Source organism: Chanodichthys erythropterus, chromosome 5 (genome assembly GCF_024489055.1).
Source record: "Chanodichthys erythropterus isolate Z2021 chromosome 5, ASM2448905v1, whole genome shotgun sequence".
NCBI lineage: Eukaryota > Metazoa > Chordata > Actinopteri > Cypriniformes > Xenocyprididae > Chanodichthys > Chanodichthys erythropterus.
Window position 1 is genome coordinate 26,821,702 of NC_090225.1, and position 23,278 is coordinate 26,844,979.

A 23,278-nucleotide genomic window follows, 5' to 3' on the forward strand; every position below is an offset into this window, starting at 1 on the left:
TTTGTCACCGGTGTTGGGGGTAACGCATTAATTCATAGTAATTATGTAATCAGATTACTTTTTCAAGTAACTAGAAAGTAATGCATTACTTTTTCAATTTACAACAAAATATCTAAGTTACTTTTTCAAATAAGTAACACAAGTTATGTTTTCCCATGTATTGACTGACAGCTCTCCTGTCCCCATGTTGCGAGAAATAAAGTGCAGAGGTGTTGTGTGTGCTGTGTGAACATGATGGTTATTGTAGTTCTGGACTAAATGTGAACATGCATTTACTCATCTCACTTATAAATAAATAGAGTCAGAATTCCTCAAAATGAATAAAAACAGTGAAATGCAATCTCAGAATTTTACGGTAATGTAATATTTAACTATATTAAATTACACAAATATACTTTATGTATTTAATCTCACTTTATTAATCAATGTCTTTGCTGCTGACCTTCTATGATCCAATTCAACAATACTAATAAGCAAAAATTACTTTAGATTAGATTTAGAAATAAGAGTGTTGAACTTCCTTCTCCTGTATCCTATTCTTCTGTATTCCAGAATGGCAGCACAGCTGAAAGGTTTGTTTGAGCTGCGCCCTCTACTGTACGGGTGTAAAAATGCTTTTCCTTCATCCTGAGGCTTATTCATTTCACTTTTGGTGTGAAAGGGCCTTAACATTTGCCAAAAATAGAACTTTTTTTGTTGATATTACAAAAAAACAAGCAAGACCAGCCCAGTTGAGAAAAAGTAACACAAAAGTAATGTAACGCACTACTTTTCATAAAAAGTAATGCAATTAGTTACTTTTTAGGGAGAAACCCAATTTTTCAATGCATTACTTTTAAAAGTAACTTTCCCCAAGACTCTTTGTCACCCATGATTAATTTATTCCATAACCAAAAGCGTTTAATAATAAGGGTGAAACTGAGATAAAGTGAGTACAAACCCAATTCCAAAAAAGTTTGGATACTGTACAAATTGTGAATAAAAACAGAATGCAATGATGTGGAAGTTTCAAATTTCAATATTTTATTCAGAATAAAACATAGATGACATGATCAAATGTTTAAACTGAGAAAATGTATAATTTTAAGGGAAAAATAAGTTGATTTTTTTTTCCCATGGCATCAACACATCTCAAAAAAGTTGGGACAAGACCATGTTAACCACTGTGTGGCATCCCCTCTTCTTTTTATAACAGTCTGCAAACGTCTGGGGACTGAGGAGACAAGTTGCTCAAGTTTAGGAAAAGGAATGTTGTCCCATTCTTGTCTAATACAGGCTTCTAGCTGCTCAACTTTCTTAGGTCTTCTTTGTCGCATCTTCCACTTTATAATGCAGTATGTGGTCTGGCATTGTCATGATGGAAAATGCAAGGTCTTCCCTGAAAGAGACGACGTCTGGATGGGAGCATATGTTGTTCGAGAACTTGGATATACCTTTCAGCATTGATGGTGCCTTTCCAGATGTGTAAGCTGCCCATGCCACACGCGCTCATGCAACCCCATACCATCAGAGATGCAGGCTTCTGAACCGAGCGCTGATAACAATTTGGGTTGTCCTTGTCCTCTTTGGTCCGGATGACATGGTGTCCCAGTTTTCCAAAAAGAACTTCAAATTTTGATTTGTCTGACCACAGAACAGTTTTCCATTTTGCCACAGTTCATTTTTAATGAGCCTTGGCCCAGAGAAAACGCCTGCGCTTCTGGATCATGGCACGGTGGATTGTGTTCACCGACAATGTTTTCTGGAAGTATTCCTGAGCCCATGTTGTGATTTCCATTACAGTAGCATTCCTGTATGTGATGCAGTACCGTCTAAGGGCCCGAAGATTATTGGCATCCAGTATGGTTTTCCGGCCTTGACCCTTACGCACAGAGATTGTTCCAGATTCTCTGAATCTTTGGATGATATTATGCACTGTAGGTGATGATAACTTCAAACTCTTTGCAATTTTTCTCTGAGAAACACCTTTCTGATATTGCTCCACTATTTTTCGCCGCAGCATTGGGGGAATGGGTGATCCTCTGCCCATCTTGACTTCTGAGAGACACTGCCACTCTGAGAGGCTCTTTTTATACTCAATCATGTTGCCAATTGACCCAATCAGTTGCAAATTGGTCCTCCAGCTGTTCCTTATATGTACATTTAACTTTTCCGGCCTCTTATTGCTACCTGTCCCAACTTTTTTGGAATGTGAAGCTCTCATGAAATCCAAAATGAGCCAATATTTGGCATGACATTTCAAAATGTCGCACTTTCAACATTTGATATGTTATCAATATTCTATTGTGAATAAAATATAAGTTTATGAGATTTGTAAATTATTGCATTCCTTTTTTATTCACAACTTGTACAGTGTCCTTACTTTTTTGGAATCGGGTTTGTAGTCAGCAGGTCATGTGATTTCAGCATGGCTGCCACCATGAGGGGAGACCTTCTTATATGATTAGAGTCTTCATCTTATGTGAGTGTATAGCATTTTAAAAAATACTTTTACTTTTCTTTTTAGAGCTTAACATTTGTTTATGTATAAAACTGTTGTGGAGCAGAAAAAATATTTAGTGCACTCTTAAGCCTGGATACATGCAAGTGTTTTTCAACTTTTTGAATGTTCTCACCCTCTGTTATGTCCTCCAAGGCTTTCCGCACACCTCTGTCAAAGGCACGGGCATCGGCGGGGCTCTGGAACGTCAAGCCGCATTTTTTGTTTTCGACCTTCCAGTGGTGAAATGTGGGCGTGGCCTTCGTGTAGATCAGATCCTTCCTCACGAAACATTCTAAAATCACCTGCCAGCCAAAACAAGTGAGACATATCTGAGACTGAGCCCACAGCCTTCTGCTGCTGCTGCACTGCTAGAGGTCACTGCCTGAGAAAAGTCTTGCAAATCACATAACAAATGGATTTGTAACCAGATTTGTCTTGTAAAAGAACCCAGCATGCAAAACTCCCCAGGTTGTAAATCAGCTTGATTTTCTAGAAGCCCCTGGGGAGGAAGACTATGAATATTCGTGCCACACCTGCTTGTCTTTGAGGCGCTCGCCATGGATGAGGAAGTCGCTGTGGCCGGTCAGCTCAGCAGGCATCACCTTACAGACGCCCACCCTGCTGAGGCCCCCACCTTCCTGTGCCAGCCATCCCCCACTCGAGTCATCTCGGGTCATGACCACCGCTTTGACGCGCACAATGTAACTGTCACTGAGAAAGAGAGAGAAAGAGAAAGTTTAATTTTGAATGACACATGAATGGGGCATAATCCAAATTAGGGATTATCTTATATTTGCAAAAAAATGACACTGTAAAAATTAGGCTTTATGCTTAATACTGTCTTTGATTTAAATTTCAGTAGCATAAATGGTAAAGTAGCATTAAAGTTTGATTCATTGTGAATTAGTTCAATCTATCCGTTTCAAAACATTGATTCAAAACTAAAAAAATTTGTTTATGTTATCAAATATTCATGGTAGTCCCCATGTGGCATTAAATATTGTAGTAAATACATATTCTGGAGAATATTGTCTTCATGAATTAAATATCATTCTTTTTTATGTTCATTAAATTTTGACTAGGTTTTTATTTTATTTTACTTCTTATTGTTGAATATTATTACAATTTAAAATAACTTTTCTCTGTTAATATATTTTAAAATGTAATTTATTGCTGCAATTGCAAAGCTGAATTTCCAGCAACATTACGCCAGTCTTCAGTGTCACATGGTCCTTCAGAAATCATTCTCATATGATAATTTGCTGCTCAAGAAACATTTCTTATTATTATCAATGGTGAAAGCAGTTGTGCTGCTTAATTTTTGTGGTCTACATAGATGTGTTCGTGGAAACTGTGATACTTATTTCTCAGGATTCTTTGATGAATAGAAAGTTCAAAAGCAATCATTTTAAACTGGAATCTTTTGTAACATTCTCCAATTTCATGCTTATTTGCTGAACAAAAGCATTCATTTCTTTAAAAAAGAAAAATCTTATAAATCCCAAACTTTTGAATGGTAGTGTAATTTCACTAAAGAAACTAATTTATTGATTTTATCATTAAAACAAATTTTACTTCAATAAATAAATATCCTAGCCCAGCCATACTCTAAATCCAGCTATGTATGTTCCATTCATCATCGACTTTACGCAATGATGTCAGGCATAGAAATGGGGAAATCAAGCATCAACACCTTAGGCCAAACCAAGGTGGCCTGTCAGTATGAAATTCACAATATTCACAGTGTTACACATGGCCAGAGGACAAGGCGGCAAAATGTAAAACCAAATTAAGAGAGTCATCTCAAGGGGCATCTGTACTCACACTGGTCCAGAGCCTGAGCCAGGTATACTTTCAAACTAACTCAACCGTTCTTCCCCTGTAATGCCGTGAAAGCCAGCAGTCAGCCTTATATGGTAACCTGAGCTGGCGTGTTCAATAATTAACCAGAGAAGGAGAGCGGACGGGTGAGGAGGTGAGGGCACGTCTCAAGACCAGAGAGCAACTAAATCAATAGACTGATCCAGAGGAAGGAAACGGCCTCATGTACGTGTGAATGCTCACAATCTACATTAAGACCTCAGCCCTCTGACTCACAAATAACCAGGAGGACAGAAAAGTAACTCTTTAATATATCAGTTGTTTCCCACAAGATAGTAGTGAGATTAGAGAGCAAATTAAGTCTTCTCAGATTCTTCACCTAAGGAAAAAACACTAATAATCTCACGTCTCTTCAAGAACTTCAGAAGATGTCTCAACAATGTCTCAAACGGTGCTCAGACAGATACTGTATAAGCAGGACACTATAGTTCATTTCTGTAAGTGAGGATAGCAAAATAAAGTAAACTGTGACATATTATACCCAAAACTTCTTTATACAGTGGACTACCAGTAAAATTGATACAAATTTGGACTTTATTCAGAAAATTGTTTATTCTGAAAATGATTCAGACACTCTGACCTGCTTAAAGGTGCTAAAGAGGATGTTTTGTTTTATACATTTTTGCAATATTACTTGAAACTGTCTTTACTAACTGATAAAAGACTATTTATTAGGTGCACTGAATGGAATAATATCAATATACATCATCTGTGCACGAGGTAGGGCCTTAAAAACATCAGTAACATGGTTTACGAGATCATCACGCAAAAGTATTAATTGCTTTTTAAATTATTATTTAATCTTACCTACACCAAACTTTTGAATAGTAGTCCTTCTTCCAAAACGTGTTTTTGTCTTGATTCACCTTGTTAAGCCTATTATAAGTGTTTATATTTTAGACCTGACAGGATGGTTTTCGTGGGTAATTCTGTACTCACTTGTGCGTATCTCATCATATCTGTAAATAAAGAAAAGACGTTACGGCTATTTTGACGCATATGGTGAGGGACTGGCATAGGTTAATTGTCTCAACGAGCGAGAAAGTTTGACATGGAGCCGCTAAACCTCCAACCTCTGGGGATTCACCCATTTTAAAAGAAAAAACGCTGAACAGGAGAGTCTGTAATAAAACAAGAATCAACATTGGCTTGGCTTTTTGGAGAAATGAGGGATTTAAAATGTTGTAAAGGCGATATGGAAATGTCGTTTTTATTACCTAACGGGTTAGTAAGGTATTTTATTGAACAGGTAAATTGCTTTAACTCTCTAACAGAGTTCACTGTAAAGCATTATCTATTGTGAAGGGTCTTTTTCATTATGGTTGCTGTAGCTGGAATTTATTTTCAAGGAAGTACTGTGGCTATTAATGGGTAAAGCTACAGTAACGTCTTCAGCAGTCAGCTTGAGATCCTCTATCTCTGAAGCCTATAGTGAATGTTTTATGAGCAGTAGGATAATCTCTCTCTCTTTTTTAGTTATGAGAAAGGACCATATTCAGCCACACAGTCACACAGAGCCGAAGTACAACCAAAACAATGTTCTTCCGCAAAATGCATGCACTTTTGTTTAACCACTAGAGGGCCAAAAAGTAACATACTGTACCTTTAGTAAAATGAACTATACTTTTTTGTATAAGGGTATACTACTACTGTAGGAGACCAACTGACTCATTTGAATCGACTCGTTTTAATGACTTTTAGGAGGAATATGCTGTAAACATGCAATAAAAAGTTCTTCTGGGATATGAAATCTGGTTGAAGAGCATCTAGAACAATCTGAGAAGATTCTTTCTAATAAAAGAGAATACGACAGGATCTAGACCACAGCAGCCATATGAGCGGGTATTACGATCATCCATTTGTAATTATTATACACAGTGACTGGCCCAGGGCCTACGTATATGTGGCTCCTCTAGTGGAAAGAAATAGAGAAATGCTGTCTGTGGGATTAGAATTAATGAGGGAGGAAGTCCTGTGGGAGAAGCACCGTCTAATGTACTTACACTTAGAGAGCCAGGCCAGGGGATTGTCTCTATGCCAGAGTCATTCAATATCAGCAGCTAATTAAAATCAAATCAAATGTAACTCCTCATAAAACTAGGTGTTTTTCATAATTGAACGAGCGGAGGGCTGGTGATTCCCCTCTAAGCTGCAGCTGTCGTTGAGATTTACACCACACGTCCTTCATGTCCCGTAGGGTGTCTGGGGTACTGGGGTCCAAAAGGTGTATATATTAAAGGCATTTTTTGTTTTTAAATTTTAGTATTATACTATTAGATATTTATTAATATTTTGAATTAGCACCTTTATTTTTATATTTTCAGTTTAATTTTAATTTCATTTTAAGTTTTAGTGCATTTGTTATGTGCTTTTGTTAGTTTTTTTTAATCTATTTAGATTTTTTTTAGATTTAAATCTTTTTTTTTTAAGTAATTTCAATCAGTTTTAATAATTTTATTAAATTTGTATTTTATTATATTTGTATTTTATTTTAGCTGTATTTATATTACCGGTTTGTAACGGTTTAGTTAACAGTCACAACACTGATATATATTAAATTAAGCTTTATATGACAATTAAGCATTCTCCTTTATTACTGTAATGCAAAACAAAATCTGTAAAAATGATTATATTATTTTTATTGGGGGCTTAATTCACATGGAAATAATGACAAAAATAGTAGTGGTCCTTATTTTTTTGTTGAAGCAAATAATATAAAAAACATAATTTATATATAATTTTGTGGATGAAATGAGACCTTTAAATGTTGCGAAATTTACTAATTAAATATAGCAAATGACATATTTTGCACAATATTTAATAATAAAAAAAATCCCCAGGAAAACAATTAAAAACAAAATGTTAAGTATCAAGGCTGTCAGTTTTGAAGAAAACATAAAGGGAAACTACCATGTCTGTTATGCCAAAATGCTCAATAATCAATTATACTAGGCAATTTCAGTCAATTAGTTCACTGGCAGATATATTTGATTAAAAGCAATGCTGATTTTACCGATAATCTCTCTCACGACGGATCTAAAAGAAGACGCATGATAAAACCTGGATGTTAAATGCAGAAAGGCGAGTGAAAATGTCACTGAAGTATGTGTGAGTGTTTATGTCTGTGTGTGTGAGAGAGTGAGTCATTCTATCCATCTGTGATGTGGAAATTTACAAAAAACAGTCCTTTTTCCTCGCTTTTCCATCATACAGTTTGAAAGATCGCACCCTTTTACACTCCGGTGAGTGCAGGAGGGCACAACAGGGTAACGGGGTGAGATATATATTACAAATGGAAGAACAAATAGGACTGATTGTCAATTTGAACATGTCCACTCATTTTATGCTAAAGCATTACCTCTTAAAACACTGAAAATTTCTCTTATTAGTCACTGAATGTAACGTCTGATTAAAATTAGAGACTGCTGTTTCCTTCCTGTGTGATGTCATTGTTGCTTCCTGTTGTTTATCTTCTTTGTCCTTCCAAGGACACTACATTTACAACAGAAGACTTACTTTATTACTCAAATCTTTGGCATTTTAAGTCATCAACATATTTTGCATTACATTTTCTTTCTTTATTTGATACCAAAGACATCAAAATCACAGTACAGTATAGTGAAACAAGTCTCGGAACAATAAAATATTCCTGTACTGTTTGAGCAATGGATTTCCATGAACTATCCTGTTGTTCATAATCACTGTATAAGGATTTTTCTTTTAAGACCCTTTTTTTTTTTTTGCAGAGGCAGGGCTTTATGCTATACATTTCTTTTTTAGGAGCACAGTCAAAAATTTAGGAGCACCATCTGATCAATGACAGAAATTAACATTCTCATTTTGAGGCGATATTTGACTCTTTAAAATGACTTGCCAGGTTATTTATTTAATTATTTAATTTACCTTTGTAAGTGCATTTTTTTCTAATCTTATTAAATGTGTCATCTTTTCTGTCAAATTCATAAATTTATATTTATAATTTGATTTAGAATAATAAGACACAATCAGAAAGAATAAGTTGTCAATCAAATGAAATTCGACAAAATTCATCTTTGCACTGCAGAGGTGGCACAGAAGAACAAAAAGGTGGTATTTAGGTATATTTACAGACTGTTTAATGAGGCTCAGAAGTGCATTTAAATTCATGATAACAATGTTATAAGATTAATGTTTCAAATAGAAGGTTTTGAATATAAAAATATAAAAGGATTTAAATGAAATAACTGAAACGATACTTTAAAAATGAAACTAAAACCGCCATCAAGTCACTGTCTTTGTCACTGAATCATTCATTCAATCGATTCATTCAAATGGCTAATTCATTCAGAAACAAAGCAAGCGACTGTCGTTATGAATGAGTCATTGAATCATTGACTCACTAAATTCATTTGAAAACTCAGATTCGTTCATAAACGAAACACCGCTGTGTTTGCTCGGTGATGCGCAGCAGTTTACTATTTTAGTTGACAAAATCTGACAATACTGTTCCTAAAATTTAAGTCACTTAATATTAGCTTCATGTTTATTGAATTGTTTTATAAATCAATATTACATTTTCAAACTCCCGTTATAATCATTAAAAAGCTGTCATTCATCTCAGTTCATCGCGATTTCACAAAACAGATTTTCTTCTTTAGCAGATTTCCCTTTTTATGTGAGGTAACAAATTTAGGAATATAATTTAAAACAAAAATTTCAGTCTGTTCCAAGTGTTTTAGGACTCGAGTGTTCTCAAGTGTTTTAGGTCTTCTTGAATAGAAAAGATTTGAAGATTCAAAACTTCTTTTTGTGTTCCACAGAAAAATAACAGCATGCTTATTCAACCAAGGCTCATTAGAAAAAATCCAAAAACCTATACAATTCACTGCAGTTTCCAGCTGAAATGAACACTAGTGGCAGTTTATCATAGTGCATGACTGTTAAACTAATACATTTTGAAGTTTGCATCACATAATCAGCTCTGTATTTATGGGTTTGTACAGATGTAGTAAACTTGCTCAGTAGCTCACCTGGTACTCGTAGAAGCAAGATAAAATGGCATGCTTGCTTCTAAAATTGTGATTTTATCTCACGTTTACTTTTGTTAATTCTATCAATTTAGTGTAGGTGGTACCTTACTTTCGAACACGATAAGAGCATGAAGCCATTCACCAGACATTTCATTTCTGAACTTCCGCATTATGTACAACATAATAAAATGTTGCAAGATTCACATTCATTTGTTTCAGATATTTAGATAATGCCATTCGCTGGACATTTCACTTTGAAAGTGTCATAAAAGAGCAAGAAGCAATTACATATAATTTAGCAGAAAGGTCACCACAGACACGTTTTTCCAATGAGCCTGGGTTGGGTTTGGAACAACATGAGGGTGAGTAAATGATGACACCATTTTATCAGACTGGTTTTTGTCTACACAAGTTTTTGTCAACTAGTCAATGAGGCAAAACAAAACCAAAACGAAAACCACACACCTTTATAGTCACAACAAAATCTCCATGACCATGGAAACCCAAAATGCTTCTGTGGTTTTTACTCCTATCATACAATGCAGTTGCTTTTACCAGTGATAGTTAGCTGGTCATCTTTTCCAAGTAAATAAATGAGAATATTTAGCATGTCTTTTTAGCATGCTGGGATATCTACCATCTGGCTTCTCGGGGGAAAAAAAATAGGGTCATAGAATTACAGGCATTTAACAGACATAATGTGAAGCGTGCGCATACACACACGTACACGAACACACACACAACAGAATGTACGAAGGCGGCGAAAGCCACGACTCCCTCTGCTCGCTGCCATCCCAGGCTGGAAGGTGTCTCAGTGCGGCCTCTCTCCCATCTGTGCGGCAGTGGGCGTCAGGCCAGCGTCACACCCCACCGTAACCAGCCAAGAAACAACTCGCTGAGTGCCACACAGGTGACACTCCACATCAACTGCAACACAACCATCCTTCTTATTCCATCTCCATTCAAATGTGTCACATGTGCTCATTCAATTGTTAAAGTCTTTTAGAAGGAATCATAATGGAAAAATTAATAATAAATGGTAACACTTTATTTTACAGTGTCCTTGTTACACATGAAGTTACTATAATAACAATAATAAATTATGCATAATTCCATGCAACTAACCCTAAGTCCTAAAACCTAATCCTAACCCTATAGTAAGTACATGTAGTTAATTAATATTACTAATTTCTTAAATGTATAATTACACTGTAACACGGACACCTTAAAATAAAGTGTAACCAAATAAATAAGAAAAGCAACAACCCCCATTCACTTTCAGCCTGCACTCACCCATGAACACAAGTGTCCAACTTGTATTGACTAACAACAAAAAAGACTGTTTTTTGGAACTTAAGACGTGTGTAGTTCAATAGTGGCAAACTCACAAGGTAGCATGGCTAAATAAAGGTACTGTCAACCAAAAGAAAATTCTGTCAACATTTTCTCACACTCATATTGTTCCAAACCCATCTTCAAAACACAAATGAAGGGATTTTTCTCCACTGAAAGTCCACGCAACCAAAACTCTGATGCTTCAAAAGGTTTACAAAGACAAATGGTAAACAGAAACTCAACCATACAAGCTTGACGCATGAAAACAAACTTCATTTGTTCTTGAGGAAACTCAAACATGCTTGACATACAAGAACAAACCTCATTGGTTCTTGTGCAAATTTGATGTGCTCTATGAATGTTGATCATTGTGCATTGATCAACTTTTCTATGTGAATAAAAACCTAAATTATATCTGCTCATCATATAAAGTGATTATGTCTCACAAAAGACTTGGATTAAACCACTTAATTCATGTGAATTACTTGATTTAAATAGATGGCAATGTTTTTATGAAGCACATACATTTTGATTGCATTGACTTTGATAAGTGTTTCGGGAATCTCTCTTAAAAAATACCTTCATTTGTGTTTTGAAGAAGTTTTATGACATGAGGATGAGTAAATGATGACAGAATTTTCTTTTTTGAGAGAGCTAACCCTTTAAATTTCATTCTGTTCCTCAAACAAAACTATGATATGATTTCTGAAAACTTGGATTATAGTGCAAATGGATCACTTTTATGAACTTTCACGGTGTGTTTTGTCTTGTTTAGAGCTTGACAGCCACTGGTCACTGTATGCTTTCATAGTATTGAAACTAGTGAACCAGGGAACTAGGGACTTTGGGGTGGTACTCAGTGTGTTTGGACCGTAGGAACCAGGGTCTAAATGAAGTTCCAGGTAAAAATTCTCCCTTCAGAAAGTCCCTGCTCGCGAGGTAGTACTTTTTCAAAGTTCAGGAACTTTCGCCGGTGCGACTTGGGCCCTGAACATGCTGATTAGTTGAGTTCACGCAGCATTTCGATTGGTTGACTCTACACTGAATTTTATTTCAACATAAAAAATATGACAGATGGACCGATGATGAGGTTCAGGTTTTATTAAGCTTATATGCGGAGGACGAAATCCAGCGGGAATTGGAAATCGCGTGCAGTCCTACGTCACCGGACTAAATTGCCGAATCTTCACGGTACTTTAGACATTGATGGAAATGAAGACAGCAGCAGGTCTGGGGGGAGAGAAAATGACAAACCTAAATAACCTTGACACAAATCAACACAAAGTACTAATATATTTCCAAGCTAAGCTTAAAAGGTCAAAGAAAGCCATTGGGATTCTTTAGGTGCTCTCCGAAGGGCCAGCAAAAATACCCACTCAGGGGTTCCTTGAAGATAAAAGGTCTACAAGTTCCAGTTTACAGAAGTAACAACGACAAAACTTTTTGCAGAATTTCTGTGGCTGGGAGTTTTAGCGTACGTGCAGGTTGGCAGGCCACAGAGGGGATGGGGTGAAGTCAGGAGAGAGTGACGGATAGACGGATGTCTCACCATAGTTTAGTCTATTTGATTACAATCAGGGGCACCGCCGTTACAATAGGGCACAATGGTGTCCATACAATGTGGAATTGTCCACGTTCTCTAGGCTTTAAATGATATGTCGCCACCTCTTCCCAGAGTCTCAATGAGATCAACAATGGACGACTCAGGGATTTATGAAAGCATGGCACCAAATTAATTCAATCAGAAATCTTGTCCTGTGAGGCCGCCAAATATAGGGTGGTCGTATCCTCGTGAGATGCTGGAAACATCATTCCCACATTTTCCCAAATTAACAGAGACTGATGAAGGGTACTACCCATCCATAAAGCTTATGCTTCTGAGAATGTTTATTACAGACGACTCTTTCCTTTCCTTCTCACACCATTTTAAACTTGTTTAACCATTAACCATTTGTTTAATCAAACAAATAAGACAAAAGGGGATCTAAAAACTGTGCATACAATTACACAAATTGTGTGTTTGTTTTAGGCTGCCACAAAGGCCTGCTGGAAATTTGCCATTTAGCTACTGTACATTTCAAGATTGAACATCATAAACAGAGCTTTTGTCAACCATTTCTATTTCTCAGTTAATATCGAACATGAACAGTCGAAAAACGAACTACATTGAGTGCACGTTCTATATTAATGTGCCAAACCTAAACAGCATACAGTGAAAATCATTGCTTGGTGGAAGAATAGGCCTAATTTATTTACATTATTATTATTAATTAATTATCATTTATTAATATATTAAACTACTTATTGAACATTGGTGTCTTTTATTATATTGTGTATATAAAAACACTAAGCCACTCAAGGCTGTGTGTAACAGTGATTTCACCAGCATTTACTCCTTTCCCATGTTAAAAAAAATCACATACACAAGGTTTAAGGCCCATTTACACCAAGGACGATAACTATAAAGATAACGATAAAAATATAGTTCTAAAAATTATTAAATTTCAATATTAAAGAATAGCAGAGTCCACACCACAGCTATAATGATAACAGCACAGAGAAACGATATCACTGAAATCACTTTCAGAGCGATTTTATACATGCTGATGAACGATAAAAACACTGACAGTCAAATAAGAATCCATCCTGATTTAACGATGCATATAAAGTGACAGACAAGAACACGGTTAGAAAAAACAAAATGATATCGTCCGCTGGTGTGGTCGCAAATATAGTTATCTTTAAAGTCATCGTTCCTATAATGGTTTATTATTCAACAGCCAAACTATATTGTGCTAATCTGATTTGTAATATCAAACATTCTTCAGCCTGTGACTGACAATAGAGGTGAGGGACAAAAATTGATTCACAAATGCATCATAATTCTTTTTCAAATTATCCTACATCAATCCACAAACAATTATAATTGAAATTTTAAATGCATTCTTAATATTTCTGGGTATCGGATAGCTTACGGATGCACCGATATGAAAATATTGGCCGATACGATAACCGATAATTCTTTATATCTGAAAGCCGATAACCAATAACCGATAACCAAGCCATGTCCCAAGCACACATATAATGTTTAAAATAGAGTACCCCAGGGATGACGTGTTTTTGTAGGCCAACCCGGAAGTTAGCGGCGCACGGGTTCCCTCGATCGAAAGCCTATGCATTTTTCCCATAGACTTTTGGAAATCGCAGAAAATAAGCTGGGGTTATGACAACAACTTTAGAAAATAACTTTATTTATAAACATACTCGCTGATTATGATCTATGCTGTTATGAATACTTATCCACTTTTTCATGAGAAATGCTGCCTAAATGTCCCGTTTTTAATGGTGACGTCTAAAGTCCTCGCCAAAGGAAGTAGCCCCTTTTAGCAATTTGTTAGCAACCGTCGATTTTAAGACAGAGTGAAAGTTTAAAAAATCACAAGTGGGTTATAACTGGTGTGTTTTAAGTCATAGATCAAAACGTTAAAGTATTTAGAGGCTTTGTTAACCACAAACCTTATTTCAGGCGATTTAGCAAAAACCCATTCAAAAAACCCATAGACTTTACGGCGTTGGAACCGGAAGTCCTAAAATGCTAACTCGCTTCTGGGTTTTGCCTACAAAAATGCGTCATCCCTGGGGCACTCTATTATAATGATCTCATAATTTTATGCAGCTTATATGCACGTTGCACCTAACAGTAGTTTCCTTTTTGAAGTGATTTCAATAATATTTCAAGCAATTCAAAACCATCATGGTGGACAATGCACATCTGAAGTGTCTCAACTGAAGGAAATAATCAATTATTTATCGGCTTTAATATATCAGCCAAATTTTCTTATCTGGCCGATAACGATTAAAATGAACATTAAAAATGAACATATAGTTCATCACAAGAAAATCCCTTCAAAAGTTGATCATGCTCATAAACAATCCATACTAACGACTAAGTTTAAGGCGGCATTTCATTTCCACCAAGCGAAAGCCGCAGAGCTGCCTCTGATTTTATTATAGCTGCTTATTCTATTCCTATTGGCCAGTCAGTGCAGACATATTTTACTATGGCTTTTACATCGAATCGTTACACAGAATTATCAGCTCACCACAAATCTGCATCCCTGTTGCTGAAAAACCAAGATGTTTCGAGAATCAAAATGTAATCGAAATCATGTGGACCCCACATGGACCCCACTACCGCCACCTTTGCAATCCAAAGCGGCACCTTGTGTTTTGAACCTGCAAAGATACAGCAGTGCTGACAGACAAACACAGAGCAGAACGCCACTTGACAACAGAACAATCTGGAAAAACCTGCCTGGACCGGGCTTACCGGCTGCTCTCCGTCATCTCTGCGTATCTAGCGGCAGGGCTCACGGCATCGGCGGGGCGAGCGTCTCCCGGGCGCGCTTAGAAGGACGGAGACCGAGCATGTCTGCGTCCAGAAAGCAGGGAGAAAGCTTCAGCCTCCTCTTCACACACTGTATGATTCAGTCTCCTTGACAAACACTCGGAGTGCTGGAGTATGAGTCATCCACAAGCAGCCATTTCTGCCTTGAGCCGGCGGCCTACAGCACAGTTTTTTTTCTCTCGCAGTCTAACGTATAGAGAATATAATCTCCAAGCAGCGTAAGCTCCAACTCGCCTACACCTCCAGCTAAAGCTACGACCAACAACACCCACACATGCACAGGGTGTAGGCTCAACCGAACATGAACCAGTGCAGTTAGTTACTGTGCCCCTCTACATCAAACAACACACCTACACGCACGCAACGCACACGAGAGCTGACTTGGAGCCTATACGCTGTGTAAACACCTACATCTTAACCATCAATCACTGGTGGTGCGAACAGGAGAGCTGGTCCTGGTGGTTTCGAGTGGTTAAGAAAAGAGAGTATGATAGCCGTCAATAGAGAAAGATGCTTTCTGAAGGCAGATGGTGTAGTTTTGGCATCTACTAGAAGAGGCTAAACCTTGACCCACTGGTTTCTCCATTGGAGGCCATTCAAAAGTAGCCATGTTTTATGACTAAAAACTTATGCACCAAAAATATGTAATTTACTACCAGGCGCTCCTGCACCATCTGAGCACCTACTATTTAGATGAATGGGATAGTGATGGGATAAAAATGACATTTCTGTCATCATTTACTCACCAGTGGACGTCAACGGAGGGTAAGTAAATATAACTTTAATTTTTGTCCCTTTAGGCATAATCTCTCCAGGGCTGTATTTATTTGATAAAATACAATAAAAACAGTAATATTATGAAATATTATTACAATTTAAAATAACAGTTTACTATTTGAATATATATTAAAATGTAATTTATTCCTGTGATCAAAGCTGAATTTTCAGCATCATTACTCCAGTCTTCAGTGTCACATGATCCTTCACAAATCATTATAATACGCTGATTTGCTGCTCAAGAAACATTATTAATGTCATAGTTGAAATCAGTTGGGCTAATGAATACTTCTATGGAAACCATACATATATATTACTGTATTTTTCACTGATATGATGGTGAACACACATATGAAATGAAACAACTTGGTTCCAGTGAAAGAATGCTGCACACCAACCAGTTTCGCCAGGAGCTGTTGTTATTTTATCAACATTTATCATACATTTTAAATGCTTAAACAACCAGGGTTGCCAGGTTTTCACAATAAAACCCGCCCAATTGCTCCTCAAAACTGTGTTTTTGGCGGGGCTCACCTGGTAAAATTTGCATTCCAGGGGCTAACTATCACATTATTTGGGGTCGATTCAACCCGGGGACATGGAAAAACAACCCGCGGCAACAGTATAAAGGTAGCCCAATTGGCAACACTGTGAACAACATACTTGAAATTGCTGATAAAATTTCATGTTTCTGATATATGCAGTCAGCGTCATCAAACAATCCAGTCAGTGTAATTTTATTTAAAATATGCCAGGCAGTAAACTTCTTTTCACGACTGTTATTTGGTTGGCTTCTGTTACACTGGGTGACTTTATTTGAATAGTACCAAAAAAAGACTGTCCTCCAAAAAAAAACAAAAAAAAAACGAACCCTATAGCACCATATTACGACCTATATTTACGTTTTGAAGTCACGCGCCCTCTAGTGGCCGTAAAAACATTGACAGCGTCGTGTTCCGTCTGTCGTCATGAAATTACGTATGACTGTCATTACCAATCAAAATGCGTGTTCATTTAAATGCAGCGTGTGGACTTTTTACACCATTTCTCCTATTTCCATTTACCAAAACTAATTTTTATTAATGACTACACCCACCCCACCCCTAAACCTACCCTTAGTGATTTATAGTGCATTTATACTTTATGAGCACATGCGTTCCCTGGGATCGAACCCACAATTGCATGATCACATGATTGCATATTGTTATTGCAATGCTCTGCCAATTGAGCTACGTGAAACCAAAATATGACGCAGATAAAAGGGAACAATACATTAAAATGAAAGTGTCCCGTTGTAAGTAGGGGAGCAACTTTAGTAAACGCTCCTATGGGTCGTATTTCATGAATTAAAATGAAAGTGTCCCGTTGTCGATAGGGGCGCCAATTTAGTAAACGCTCCAATGAGTCGTATTTCAGGGAAGTGACAAACGAGCTTTATGGTCGTATTGGTTGGAGAACATGTTGCAAAAAAAAACACCCAAACATTTTGGTTGGTATTAAACATTGATCAACGCGCATGTCAGTTACAGTAAACAGAAGCTCAAGCATGTTTGCTTGACGTTCGAGAACCAATGAGGTTCATTCTCGTGTGCTAGGCGGCACTTTTGAGCTTCCTCAATGAGGTTTGTTCAAGCAGGTTCGGTTGAGCTTTTGTTTATGTTTGCTGATTTATGTTAATATGTGAATAAAAGCCTAAATTTAATCTGTTCATCATATTAAGCAATCAAGTCTCTTCAGATAATTTGGACTAAACCACTCCATTTACATGGATTAGCTTTATGATCTCCTTATAACCTTTTTTAAGCGTCAAAGTGGTAGTTGCATAGCTGTCTATGGAGGGACAGAAAGCTCTCAGATTTAATTAAAAAGATCTTCATTTGTGTTCTGAAGATGAATGAAAGTCTTACGGGTTTGGAACGACAAGAGGGTGAGTAATGTGATGAAAGAATTTTCATTTTTGGGTGAACTAACCCTTTAAGAATCATAGACGTTGTCATTGCATCCTGATGCATCAACAGTGAAGAACCACCTACTCCATCATAGTTCAACTACGAAGCAATTTGGTGCCTACAATTTTTTTTTTCCTTTGCATCTTTGCTGAGGTAAAGAGGAAAAAACACTTGCAGGCACCAAATTGCATCATAATTCTGTACAAGAGCAGAATGTGGACAGGAATACAGGACATCCTCGCTATTCAGTCCAGTGGTGCAGCGGACATTCAGTAGACATGTGGACACATGACATTTATCACATGAGTGTTGCAACACTCAGTTCAGTCAGTAGAGCTCTCACCCTCTCTCTCTCTCTCTCTCTCTCTCTCTCAGGCAAACACGTGAATTCTGGGGGATGGGATACAATAATGTAGCCACTCTATCAGCTACAGTGTGCTCTGCTTATGAATATCCTAATTACACCTCAATTTGCCAAACTTAATATAAAAAAATGGTAAAATAAAAAGAATCAAAAGGGTTTACCTGAAAACCATTTTGATTATTCAAGCAATAAGCAATAAAGCCATGCATTAAAGAGATTTTACCAGGTGTAAGGGGTGTACATATGTCCTGTGTCTTATTGATTTTTGGTGATAAAAGACACCAACGTTAAATACATGGTTTCATTTTTTAAAGGCACCCTGAAATCAAATGTGACCCTAGTTACTTCCTGGTTTTATTTTGCCACAGCAAAACTCAAAGATTTTCACATCTCTGACAGCATATGACACTTAAGAGAAAAAGATGCGTCTGATTTCACATTACTGACTCCCAGCAGAATTAGTTTGAATAGTACGAACAAGAATGAGATTATTTAAAAACTAGCTTTTCAGTTATTAACGACTCAAAAGGGCCATATGATGCTTTTAATGTTTTCCTTTTCATTTAGTGTTTAATGCATCTGTTTGTGCATGTATAAGATCTATACTGTGCATGTATAAGATCTATACTATCTAACAAACCAAGAAACTGTATTTTATGTTTAAACTGTATTTTATGTTGTCACTTCAAGACATACATCAAGAAGACAAATTACATAGTTATAACATCATAGAGAGTTACAAAATAAAAAAACACCAATGTGAAACGTTCTGCTCAAGTCATGCTTGGTTCTGATCAATCTGCATTTTCAAATTCTGATTTGGGCTCGAATTGATACGGTAAAACCAACAACATTATTAACCATTTGTGACATGCTTGAGGTGTTTGGCCAATCACAATGCACTGGGCCAGCTGGCTAATCAGAGCACTCCGGGCTTTCAATCAGAGCATTTCATACAGATTGGGAATAGAGGTGCTGCAATAATGTGCCGTATCAAAGCATGTTAACCTATTCTAGTACACCCAATAAACAAAATAATGACCTTTTAAATTAGCATCATATGGCCCCTTTAAATTTAAAGTCCAATCAAGTTTTTAATTTTGTTTATACGCCTATGTGGTGTTTTTAATATGCTTTAAGACAAACTATGTGCAAATTCACAAGTCAACACCATTGCGGAGTATTTTCTCCATAAAACTGCAGTGATCTAAAGACTGTTTCAAAAACATGGTTTGAAATCACTGGCGTTTGTGACATCACAAACTACCTTATAACCAATCAAGTCAACGTGCCTTTCTTAACTGATGTTCTAAATTGTTCAAAGAAGTGTTTCTAAGGATACAGATTTTTTAGAAGGCAGACTGAGATGGCAAACGGATCATGGTTTATGTAACATTAGAAACACATTATTAGCTGTTTAATAATGTAGTCAAGCAAAAGGCTAATCATACTAAATAAGTTATGTGTCAGACGTTGTAAAGAGCGATATCATTGCGCAGCGTTTATCTCAGTAAGTTGACCGAGTGGATCTCTGAACTTGTGCGAGTGGAGGCGGGGCTAATTAGCATATTCGTGGTTCCATGTATACTAAATGAAGCATGGGTGTAGAGTTACATTCAAGCTATTTTAAGGCATGAAAAAAATCCATAGGAAAAAAAAACATTTAAATATGTCTTTTTGGTGATCAAAGATGAGTTTTAAGGGATAAAATTGTTGACTACAGGGGGACTTTAAGTCTGTTCCTTACACAAAGAGCTCAGAATCATTTCACTTAACTGCCCCCCACCCCCACTGGACGAGAAATCTGGCACAGGGCACACACATAAAAAGAAACAAAAAAAATCCCTGAGCGAGTAATGAAAAACCAATATATAAATGTGGGGTAGAGTGGTTTCCACCCCTTTTGGCAGGTGGGTTAAACAGTTGCACCAAACCTGATAAGGGCAGAGTGTTACTTCCTTAGATAAGGTCTGTGTAACCCTGCCTGGCCCTACTCACAGCCAACTACAAAAGACAGAGAAGGGGAAACACAAGACTCTCTTTTTTAAAGCAAGTCTATGTTGTATACATCAGGCATTACAATGAATGAACTTTAATGTTGAAAAGGCATTACAGTATATTAAATGACAATGTCATGTGCAAATTCTGTGCTGCTCGCGGCACAGAAACTACATGCTTAAGTATATTATTACTAATGTAAATATCTAATAAGCTCAAAATGCTTATCCCACCATTACACTAATGACTAGTCCATTGTCATGAACTGATATTGATCCATGTGTCAAAAGCAGAACTACTATGAACTTGACTAAAAAACAAAGCTCATGGAGTGAGATGCTGAAAAAAGACAGCCATTTGACACATTTATACTACACCGTTCAATGTATCAAAAGTAACAGTAAAGACATTTCCAATAAATGTGTTTTTTTTTGTTTTGTTTTTTTCAAGTTTAAAGAGAAAAAATGCATGATGGCTTCCACAAACATATTAACTGTTTTCCACATTGATAATAATAAAAAAATGTTTAATGAGCAGCAAATCATCATATTTGCTTAATGATCATCATAATATGATAATGTGACACTTAAGCCTGAAATAACAATGCTGAAAATTCAGCTTTGATCACAGGAAAAAAATACAGGATTGAAATTAAAACATATTCAATTAGAAAACAGCTATTTTAAATAATGTTTCACAATATTACTGTTTGTAGTGTATTTTGATCAAATAAATGCAGCCTTGGTGAGAATAAGACATTTCTTTCAAAAACAAAGTCTTATACAGCCCAAACTTTTCAATAGTGTCAGAGACGGTCTGCGGCGATAGCCTCGTGGGTAGCATGCCGACATACGGCGCAGCTGCACTTTGGGCAACGAGTTTGAGTCCCGGCTCATGGACCTTTGCTGATCACATCCCACCTCACTTCCTGTCAACTCTCACTATAAACCCTAACGCTCAAAATAATTAATTGGTTTGAGTAGGACAAACTTAAATTAAATAAATTACTTCAGTCAAATTAACTTTTATGAGTATTTAGCACTTACAAATTAACTTTTTCTTTCAAGTTCACAGAACTGATATTTTTTAAGTAAACTGAACTGTTACATTGTTTTAAGTTAGCATTGAGTAATAGCATTATCTTAGCCCTTTTATGTAGTGAGTACACATCTATAATGAGTGTACACATTTTAATTGTTTTGAAATGTTTTATACCATAATTTTCAAGTAAAAACTATTTTACAAATATCATTAACTTCCGAACCTAATGGTTATACCATTTGACAACCTAGAATGACCTTAATAACAAAGACTGATATTTTAAAAAGAATTAAAATATTGCTGTAGAGAGTATGTCAAGGTCATCTTTTGTGTGAAACATTTTTGTGTGTATTTTTGAAGAAATTGTTAGAAAAAAAAAAAAAAAAACTTGACATCTAAAACATATGGTTCCAAGCAGAATAAAGTGCTATTCAGCCATAGATCTGTGTCATATCAACTACATCTTCAACCTGAGAAGGGGGAAAACCAACCCTTAAGGCCAGAAAGGACACAAAGAGTGCTAAATAATGGTGGCAAGTAATACCAAAGCTATTGTTCATGTCCAGGTGTCCCATTGCATTTGATATTCAATTCAGTCCGAATCCTGATTTAGAGTTAACAAGTTGGGCTAAGACTGGGCTCTGACATTTGGCCGCTTCTATCTGCTGGCTTGGGAACGTGTTGGCAAAAGTCTCCTCGTTATTCGTCGGCTTACTATTGAATGGCCGGTCGGTGGGCTGTGGAAGCACACTGAATTAAAAAACTTGTGCAGTTGACTGGACTTCCAGTGGACACATGCGCATTTCCATATGAGAGCACTGAAATTCACAAGACCTCATTTGGCCCCTCAATGCTTTTCGGGTTGGGGGGGATGGGCTGATTGAATGAAAAAGAACAACAGGTTCAATAAAGCGCAGATAATGGCTTCCTGTCTGGGCCGTGACAGAAGAGCTATCTGTGTTCCCTTCTCAGCAGGACCGCAGAGGGGTGAGAAGTTGACAACGCTTTCATTCTCCAGAGGACTGGGAGCTATGTTTGGACAGGCTGCTTTACAACAGCAGAGTGGCCTTCACAAATAAACCATCACATTTTACTACTTGGCTTGACCAAGAAAACATTTAAGGAAACAATCAAATAAAAAATTAACAGCCTGGAAGATTGGGCAGGAGCATTTGGCCCTTGTGTCTTTTCCACAGGATGTAAAACACATTCATAAGAAGCGCAGGACGTCTGATAATGGGGAATAAGAAAAGCACTTCTTGAACTCTGAAATGGAAATTCTTTTAGACTAAACACCAACTGTAAATCTTTAGTTCACCATATTTCCACGATATTTTGATCATTTTATTTAAATGCACATAGGGCTGTGATATTTTACAACATGTTAAATACTATGGTATTACAATAAAGCTTCAAAGGGATAGTTCACCCAAAAATGAAAAAATTATCCCTCAGGGTATCCTAGATCTTCTTTCAGATGAACACAATCTGAGATATATTTAAAGATATCCTTGCTCTTCCAAGCATTATAATGGTAGTGAATGGGGGCCACAGTTTGATGCCAAAAAAAATTCATCCATCCATTGTAAAAAGTAATCCATACGGCTCCAGAGGGTAAATAAAGGCCTTCTGAAGCAAATATATTAACTAAAATAACTAGCTTCCGACTGACGGCCGTACTCATTGATTTGCGGCAGTAGAGTAAACTCTGACCCGACACATGACATAATGATGCTTACAATACTCCTACATCCTGCGTCATACATCACATCACGGGTTACTCATTTGAGTAAATCATGGGATAACTTTCATTTTTGGGTGAACTATGTCTTTAAGTATGTCAAATCAATTTAAATTTATGAAATATATTTAAAAACTGATAATGACAGTGCTTCCCACAGGTTTGAAATATACTTGCGGTGGTAGCCGGGCGAAAAATCCTCCTATTACCCACGGCACAAAAATGGTCTACTACATGTGACAGACAAATAATGTGTGATTTTTAACAGTATTTTTATTTATTGATATTAATTT

General features: G+C 36.7%; 1 protein-coding gene across 1 annotated transcript in view; it reads right to left on the reverse strand.

The window, feature by feature from the left end:
• Positions 1-23,278, reverse strand: part of spred2b (sprouty related EVH1 domain containing 2b) — a 50,688-nt gene that overhangs the window by 21,739 nt on the left and 5,671 nt on the right. Inside the window, exons 2-3 of the mRNA XM_067386740.1 lie at positions 3,016-3,193; positions 2,616-2,784 (exon numbers count right to left, since the gene is read on the reverse strand). Of these exons, the coding sequence (XP_067242841.1) occupies positions 2,616-2,784; positions 3,016-3,193 (347 nt within the window). The remainder of the gene's footprint in view (positions 1-2,615; positions 2,785-3,015; positions 3,194-23,278) is intronic.